This window comes from Hyperolius riggenbachi, chromosome 8, assembly GCF_040937935.1.
Source record: "Hyperolius riggenbachi isolate aHypRig1 chromosome 8, aHypRig1.pri, whole genome shotgun sequence".
Lineage (NCBI taxonomy): Eukaryota > Metazoa > Chordata > Amphibia > Anura > Hyperoliidae > Hyperolius > Hyperolius riggenbachi.
This window is the reverse complement of record NC_090653.1, coordinates 174,359,322-174,368,870: the sequence shown is the minus strand read 5'-3', so window position 1 is coordinate 174,368,870 and position 9,549 is coordinate 174,359,322. Positions and strand designations below refer to the sequence as shown.

Genomic DNA, 9,549 nt, shown 5'->3' with positions numbered 1-9,549 from the left:
GACTACCTGTACTGGCGGCACCTATACTTGGCTACCTGTACTGGGGGCATCTATACCTGGCAACCTATACTGGCTGCACCTATATCTGGCTTCACCTATATCTGGCTATCTGTACTGGTGGCACCTATTCCAGGGAGGCTACCTATACTGGCTGCATCTATATCTGGCTAGTTGTACTGGTGGCACCTATTTGAGGCTACCTATACTGGCTGCAGCTAAAACTGGCTACCTGTACTAGCAGCACCTATACCTGGCTACCTATACATATCTTATATCGTTGTATTCAGCAGAATAAGGGCTTTTGCAAACAGTAACATTTTTGTGTGTAATATTTATTTGAAAAAAAATCACAACAGAAAAATATTTTATATTTTATTTCACTTTTTTTTTTAACATATTTCATTCAAACGTTTAGTTATATCTCCAGAAAAAGTACAACATTTTGTTCAGTGTTCAAGGTCAATTGGTTACGGAAAAAACAATAAATAATGGGCCTGATTCACTAACTAGCGCTAAGCCAGTTAGTGTGCCCTAAGTGTTAGTGTGTGCAAACCACGGCGTTAGGTGGTTTGCGCCCAGACAGTTGAAATATTCCCAATCACTGTGCGCGCAGCGTGGATAATAGTACGCATTGCTGGTCCTTAAAGTCGCACCCGATGCGACGAAAATGACTCATCGGGTGCCTGTTAAGCAGTGCTATGATGCGCCACTTCGGGAGCACTCGATGTGTGATTTTCAGCGCATCGGGTGCAACTTTTAAGGGCCAGCGGGTGCAACGTTATTGTCGCACTAACATTGGCGCACCCGCGCTGTGCGCACAGTGCATGGGGCCACGCGCAAAGTAGGTTTGCACACACTAGCGGCCAAAAAGGGCTTTTCACACCGGCGCTAACACTAGAGGACAAAAACTAGGGGAAAAAAATACATACTAAACCTGGTGCATCCATGGTGAAGGGGTATCTTGTTGATTATGCCCCCTTTGTACCTCATGCCCCCTTATACCTCTTGTGTCTCCCTGTGTTCCCTTGTGTCGTCCTGTGTCCCCTTGTGTCCTCTATGCCCCTTTGTGCCCCCGTGTCCTCCGTTTGTCCCCCTGTGTCCCCCTCTGCATGGGCACAGTACAGGGAGTCCCCGACATTGCAGTGGGTTGGAGGTTCCTTATGGCAGGCGTTTACAAGTCAGGAACTCCCTGCATTTGGACTATAATACGCAGTGACTTTTTTCTCCCACTTTTATATCGCTTGTTACCTTTAACTTTCATGTCCATACCAAATGTATCATTTGTTTCTAAACTGTATAATTGTTTCTAAAACAGTTTCCTATGTTTCCTCAGAAAAAAATGGTTTACATTTCAACTTTTTGCACGACAACGAGCAACTTCTGCTATTTTTACCTATGTTGCAAACTATCATTTTTCAACGAATTTACTTAAAGCGGACCCAAACCAAACATTTTTTTTAATTCAAAATATTTAGTTGCACCACTCTGACACATACAAAGATAAACACTCCTTCAAGTCTATGAGCATTTCAGTGCATGCTTTTCACCCTTCTCTTTTCATAACTAGGTTTATACATGTGGCAGCCATTAGCAATTCCTCCATTGCCGGACACTACCTACTCCAGTATTTTGCCGGATTCTGTCCCGGCAATTTGAAAGGAAGGGAGGGGTTTCTCCAATAAATGTAAAATATTTTATATTTGTCAGAATGCAGCTGAAAATAGGCTGCTATTTATTATTATAATTTAGAAAATACATTTTATTTCTGAAATCTTGTATTTTTAATTTGGGTCCACTTTAAACTTGTACATAAAAAAATGAGGCGTTCTTTGGGTGGTACATTAGGCTAATAATTATTTTAGTCTAATGCATTTGAAGGGAATAATAAGGAAAAAAATGGAAACAAATCATTATTTCTCAGTTTTCAGCCATTATAGTTTTAAAATAAAACGTTCTACTGTGGATAAAACCCACACATTTTATTTACCCTTTTGTCCTGGTTATTGCAATGTTTAAAATATTTCCCTACTACAATGTATGGACTATGGTGACAATATTTTATTTGGATATAAAGGTGCATTTTTTCAGTTTTGTGTCCATCACTAATAAACTAATTAAAAGCCCATATTTTCAAAAATTACTGTAATAAACCCTCTAGACATACATATTAAAAAAGTACAGTCCCTGAGGTAACTATTTATGTATTTTTGTAATTGTCCTTTTTTTTGCAATTATGTCACCAATTTTGGGGGGTATTAGTGCGGCACAAGGAGACACAGAGGCATGTCATGCAGCAGGGGACATGCCTCTGTGTCCCATCTGCCCCCTGCGCACCGCCTCCTGTACACTTTAAGTTCTCTGCTAGTAATGAGCAGCATTTTTGCATATAATTAATTCTGTAAGTAAATGTAAGAGTTGCACTGAGTAATGACTGTTTGCCATTTTCCCCAGAATTATTGATGCAAATGTAATTATTTTCTCTGCCAGAAGGATATAATGCTGCCAACTTCAAGAATCTTTCCACTATGTGGTTTCTCTTTAACATTGGTTTTCCCTCTTTGAATATTTCCACTCTTTCTCAATATGCACAAAGCCCTTTTAAGAGTGTAGGTAGGTAGCAGCACATCTCTCTTTGGTCAAGAGCTTGATGACTTTACCTCATTTCTGCTTTGTATCTATGACTCAGCTAAAAAAAAGCTGCCAGCAGTCAAATCAGAAAACTGGTCTGGAGAGGATGGAATTCCAGACATATGATAAAGACATCATTTAGGAAGTACATGTTTGCAAAACTGGTGGTAAAATGAATACCAGAAAGTTGAGGATAATCACTTGAAAATGATTAGAGCATAAATGGTATGTCTCAGAGTATTGATTAGCTGATACGACATAATAATCACTTTTACAATAATAGGCGAAGACATTTTTCACCAGCAACTTTCTGCATGTAACATCGACTTATTTTACTGTAGGCTGCAATCTTCTCAGAAACTTCAGTCTGTGCCCCCCCTACTTTAGTTTGAACAGTATGATGATGCAAGCCAATTATTAGTAGTCCGCTTCTCTAACTCAGCTATTCACAATATTATAAGCCTAATTTCACACATAAAATATAATATTTGGGGGCTCTAATGTTATGCTATTAGCCTGTATATTGGGACCTGTGTCTGGAGATGATTTAACAGGGTCAATTGCATTCTTATGAGGATGAATTCTATCAAGTATTTACTAGCAATCAGCCAAATACGTTTATCACACCTACATTCATGAAACAAGTGATGAATCAGGCCAAGCAAGAAAATATACCACAGTGCAGACAAGAGGATAACATTTCACATAGGGTATACATTGTTATAAAATCTAACAGTGGCTGTCATATTTCTTCTGTTTTCCTTATTATAAGCTGTTCATAATCACTATCAGTGTGAGCTGGAAGACTCTGATATTCAGACACTGAAAGGGGCAGCTGATAATTATTAGTAGCTCTTGATTCTGATGCAACATAGGATGGACCTGCAATTCCAGCACATGAACTTCCTTCTATGCGTTGGGCCAACTGGTTCATACTGCAAAAAGAACAAATAAAATGTAATAATAAACTTTCTCCACATGACTTAAATGTTCACATTTTACGCTCATTAGAATCAGTTTCTGATCTACACGCTTAGTTTTAAGATTTTTTTTATTCCCTTTTACACAATTGGCTAAGTATTTATTTTTTCAGTGGGTATCCTGTCAAGAAGCCATCACAGTGGAGTGTTGTGCAGAGTACATGGGAAGAAGGAGCGGCATTTGTTCTTAATTTTTCTGCACATTGCAAAAATAAGTGTTGTTCGGAAGGACCCGGTTTCAAATTCAAGTGGTTTTGAATCTGATTTCATGCATTTCCGATTCGACCGTAATCAAAATTACGATTCGAATCGTAATTCTGCATTACAGTCATAATTACGAGCCGTAATTACACCTGCCATTATATATGAAATTAGCAGTTAATAGCAAAGCCAACATAAATGCTAGAAACAGTGGTGCTCACCAGGCATCGCAAATTCGAAAACGGGTACATTTTCATGGTTGCTGAATTCGAAGAGCTATGCTTCGTATTCGGATGTACCCGAATAGGCGATCTCGAATTTGCCCATGACGTCATCCAGGGGATGACGTCATTAGAGGAGGGGAGCCTGGCCCTCTCCTCCTCTATATAAGGCGGCGGCCATCTTAGGGAGACCATCCTTGCTGTGTGACTGAGCGGTCACCGCAGGATGCGAGTGGAGACGATGTCCTGGATGATCCACCGAACACGGAGCTGACATCTCTGGAAGCGGATCTACAGCTGCTGAACTTGGCTGATCCTGAACTGCGCCTAAAGCTGATCCTACTGCACCGACAGGCAGAGAAGGAACAAGCTGCACAGCGACTTCAGGCTGAGAGGGAACAAGCTGCACAGCGACACCAGGCAGAGAGGGAGAGTGCTGAGCGTCAACACCAGCTGGAGCTGGCTAAACTTCAACAGCAGAACTGGTCTGCTGGATCCGCAGAACGTGAAGGTGAGCGAGTCCACCAAAACCCCTCTGGATAAGTTCCCTGCTATGGACAAGGACTCTGACATAGACACTTTCTTACAGGGGTTTGAAAGGACTTGTCGTCAGTATGGGGTGCCCCGTGAGCAGTGGGCAAGGTATCTCACACCAGGGCATAGAGGCAAGGCCCTGGAGGCGTTTGTGAGTCTCCCCCAGGAGGAAGAAACAGACTTCGAGGCAATTAAGTAAGCCATCATTACGCGATACCACCTCACGCCAGAGGTGTATCGCAAACATTTCAGGACAGTGCAACGAGGTCCTAATGACAGTTACCTGGATCATGCTTGCAACCTGCGCACTGCCTTCCAGCAGTGGTTAAAAGGATTGGCTGTTAAAACCTTTGATGCCCTGCAGGAACTGATAATAAAAGACCAGTTCCTCCACCTTGTCCTGTTGATGTCCGGCTGTTTGTGCTGGATCGAGAACCAAAGACAGTGGATGGGGCTGCGGAGATTGCCGATTCCTACACAGCCCATAGAGCACCCGAGTCCCGGAGGACTACTACTCCCAGCTGGAAGGGATAACAGATCGCTAAACCTGTTTCACCCATCACCCAGTGGAGGCAAGCACCGCTGTCTCCTGGATTCAAGCAACCAACCAATGACACCCGGAAATGCTTTGTATGTGACCGGGTGGGTCATATCAGCATGACTTGCCCAGAGAGGAAGAGGAAGGCCCCAAAATCCAGTGAGGCCTCAAACCCCAGTGAAGTTCAAACTGCTTTGTGTGCTACCAGGAATGCCACTAGCTACGCAGAGAATTTTGCAGCTTGTCACGGTTGGGGGTACAGTTGCCACTGGGCTGAGAGACTCTGGAGCAGAAGTGACTCTCATACATCCCCAGCTTGTGAACCCAGAGCAGTACATACCTGGGAAAATGATTGCTGTCAGAGGAGTTGGGGGTGTCACCCCAGCCATACCCACCACCTTGGTTCACCTGAACTGGGGTGCCAGCAGTGGAATGAGAAAAGTGGGGGTAACTGATGCCATCCCCAAGAATGTTTTGTTGGGTACTAACCTGGGATGGTTAGTAGCCCGGTATGAGCCTAATCCAACCCCCGTGGAGCCCGCCTCCCCAGCAGAAGTTCAGGACTCTTGCAAGGTACCGTTTGATAACTCTGTGCAAGTGGGGGGTGCTGGTGGGCCTCCCGGGGCTACGGACTGTATACTAGGAGCCAGCCCTAGTGAGTCTCCGTTGCCTAGGCCTGGAGTGGGACCTGGTGATACCGAAAATGCAGAAACTGATGATGTCATTTATGACGCACGGACTATTGAGGCGAGAGATGCAGGACCTGTTGATGCTACTTGTGAAGTGCTGAGTAGCAATGTGTGTAATGATACAGATAATATTGATGTTTTAGGTGATGTTCCAAATGACAATATATGTAGGGCTGTTAATGCTGATGTCATATGTGTTGTCCTACATAATGCTGTGTGTCATGTGGACACTCCGTCAGCTGCAGGAGTAACCAGCAGTGTTCGCTGGGCTGCAGCAGATGAACTGCCCACTGAAGGGGCAGACGGCCCCAGGCCAGATCTTCCCCCTTCAGATGTTTTTAAGACCAACTGTGATGTGGTTTATATGTGTAATGTGGGCGCTCCCTCAGCTGCAGTGGTAACCCGCAGCGCTAGTGGGTCTACAGCAGAGGGATCGTCCACTGAAGTGGCAAATGTTGCTGGGTCAGCCACATCCACTTCGGAACCTGGCCCTAAGGCCCAGGAGCCTCTCCGTCTGCAGCCTTCCTGGCGTGTGTGACAGGCAGCACTGAGCTCTTTGGGGCTGTTCGATTTGACAGCAGCCTGGAAGAACTCGGGTCTGGCCAGCGGGTCACCAGCTAGGAGGTGCGGGCTGAGAGGGTTCTGGGAAGCACAGGAAAGCTTTGAAGTTTGCATATCACAAGAAAGGATATGACCAGATGTCAATCTGGGAAATTGCGTTAGTTTTGGGGATGGAACATTCAATGCCCCAGGCCCCCAAGCAGACTATATAGCTCAGCCTGGGACAGTCACAAATCATCTTCTCTTGAGGGTAGCACATCACATTGCATTGTGTGTATGGGGCACTTCTACGCTCGACAGCAGAGTGGGAAGTCTCGGAGTGGCTAACAGTATCGTTCGGAACAACGGTTAGTGGTTTTGCTTCACTACAGTGTAAGACTGCCACTGTGTGTGTGTGCGTGGCATTCTCGTATTCGGCCTGAAGTGCAAAGCTGACCCGAGTATGAAAACGCGGATTGCGTGCTGAGCACTCGACAGCAGAGTGGACGCGTCTAGCAACAGCTAGTGGTGGCAGTGAGAAGTGTTTGAGGGGTCCCAGCCTTGTTTTTAGCTTGAATAAGGCTGCTCCCCGCTTGATCTGGTCAAACCCGCAGTCGGGAACCGTATACGCAGGCGTGCCATGGGCCGGCTCTTGACAATTAGCTTCTGTACTGTGTTAGTTACTTTACAGAGGGCAGCATCTGTTGTGATCTGTGACTGCCTGTCACTTCTCTGCCTGACCCTATTGATTGCATCCGTGTGTGACAGACTTTGATTGTCACCGGCGGTCACACGAGTTAGTTATCGACTACTAGTCTACTACACTACTACTACTAGGGATTATATTTAGTTGTTATTTACCTACGTACTCGTTAACCTAATTTGTACTGTTGTTAGTCTGTGCATTTATTAGCTTCAATACTGTGTTAGTTACTTTATAGAGGGCAGCATCTGTTGTGATCTGTGACTGCCTGTCACATCTCTGCCCGACCCTATTGATTGCGTCCGTGTGTGACAGACTTTGATTATCACCATCAGTGACACGAGTTAGTTATCGACTACTAGTCTACTACACTACTACTACTAGGGATTATATTTAGTTGTTATTTACCTACGTACTTGTTTACCCAATTTGTACTGTTGTTAGTCTGTGCATTTATTAGCTTCAGTACTGTATTAGTTACTTTACAGAGGGCAGCATCTGTTGTGATCTGTGACTGCCTGTCACATCTCTGCCTGACCCTATTGATTGTGTCCGTGTGTGACAGACTTTGATTGTCACCGTTGGTCACACGAGTTAGTTATCGACTACTAGTCTACTACACTACTACTACTACTAGGGATTATAGTTAGTTGTTATTTACATACGTACTAGTTTACCTAATTTATACTGTTAGTCTGTGCATTTATTAGCTTCATTACTTTGTTAGTTACTTTACAGAGGGCAGCATCTGTTGTGATCTGTGACTGCCTGTCCAGGGCCGGCCCTAGACTTTTTGCCGCCTGAGGAAAACATGATTGCTGCCGCCGCCCCCCCCCTTCCTGCAGCGCCGTCCACTTACAATACAGTGGGCGGCGTTGCAGGAAGTGACGTCAGTGGAGCGCACGCTGGATCGAGCAAGGAAGAGGTGAGTCCTCCCCGCCCACTGCCTCTTACGAGTTGCGCTTCTTATCTATTTAAGGCTGGAGGGGAGCGGAGGACGGGGGACCCAGGCGAGGGAGGGGGGGTCCGACCCCCCTCCCCGCCGCTAGGCCCAATACCCCCGTCCTGCCCGCTACCCCTCCAGCTGGGCGGCCGGCTCCCCGCACCCACCGATGGGCGGATGCCGCCCCTAGAAATTTGCCGCCTGAGGCAAAAGTTTCACCCCGCCTCATGAGTGGGCCAGCCCTGTGCCTGTCACATCTTTGCCTGACCCTATTGATTGCCTCCGTGTGTGACAAACTTTGATTGTCACCGTCGGTCACACAAGTTAGTTATCGACTACTAGTCTACTACACTACTACTACTAGGGATTATAGTTAGTTGTTATTTACCTACGTACTAGTTTACCTAATTTGTACTATTGTTAGTCTGTGCGTTTATTAGCTTCAGTACTGTGTTAGTTACTTTACAGAGGGCAGCATCTGATCTGTGACTGCCTGTCATCTCTGCCTGACCCTATTGATTGCATCTGTGTGTGACAGACTTTTATTTGTCACCGTCTGTCACATGAGTTAGTTATCAACTACACTACTGTCTGTTAGTACTACTATTAATGTAAAAAAAAAAAAAAAAACTTTCTTTTTTTTTTGTCATTCACCACCAGTCACCACCAACCCAGACTCTTTATTGAAGTTTACATCCTTTCCCGCCCTATATTTTTTCCCCTCCTCTTATTGTATTTGTATATAATTGCACAATGACTGGCAGAGGTAGAGGGCGAGGCACCACCAGGAGAGGCAGCGCCATTGCTGAAGCCACTGCCAGCAGCAGCAGGTCTGTGACTGGTCCGCCGCCAGTCACTGACCGCAGAGTTGTGGAGGAGGAAGCAGAGGCGCAACAGCAGCGTGTTGCACCCATTTTTGCCCCAGGTCTTCGCTCCGGCCCATTGCAGGGAGTCAGGCACAGGCTGTGGTGGAAATGATGGTGGAGCAGCAAGCCACCGTTTCCAGTCAGACCTCCAATGCCAGCAAGACCACTGCCACCACCACCAGCACTCTGGTCTTCAGCAGGCCTCCACCCATGGGCGTAGGGCCAGAGGTCGCAGCAGTCGCACGTGCGACTGGGCCCGGCTCCTGAAGCCTTGATGGGGGGCCCGGGCGGTCGGTTCCCCCCCTTCTGTGCGTGTGTGCTGAGGTGACAGCTAAGCTGTGCAGGCAGCCACTTTTTTTTTAACTTACTGTTGGCCACACTGTTTCTCCCTCCGCTCTAGCCCGGCCCCTTTTAATGGTAATGAGAAAGACGTCAGGCGTGCACACGCTGACTTGACGTCTCTCTGCAATCCGTGGCTCGGCGGGAAACAGCTGAGAGGGAGAGGAGCTGACAGGAGATCCTATCCTGACAAGACCAGGAACTGGAGATGTGTGCAGCAGCCAGCTGCAGGTCCAGCGCTCTTATCTCCCCCTTCATAGGATTGATTGATCTCTGGACACTTCTTCCTCCCTGAGACAAATAACGGAGGCTGCTGGTGATGGATGAGAGCAATTCCAGGATTCAGGACAAGACAGGAGACTGAGTG

At 46.1% G+C, this 9,549-nt stretch overlaps 1 protein-coding gene across 5 annotated transcripts in view; it reads right to left on the bottom strand.

Moving 5' to 3' along the window:
* Positions 1–359: 359 nt before the first annotated feature.
* Positions 360–9,549, bottom strand: part of VSIG4 (V-set and immunoglobulin domain containing 4) — a 179,226-nt gene continuing 170,036 nt past the window's right edge. For 4 of the 5 annotated variants that reach the window (XM_068249669.1, XM_068249672.1, XM_068249673.1 and 1 more), the window contains one exon: positions 360–3,563. In XM_068249669.1, coding sequence (XP_068105770.1) covers positions 3,371–3,563 — 193 coding nt within the window. In that variant the 3' untranslated portion in view covers positions 360–3,370. The remainder of the gene's footprint in view (positions 3,564–9,549) is intronic. The other variant, XM_068249674.1, reaches the window with a different exon arrangement.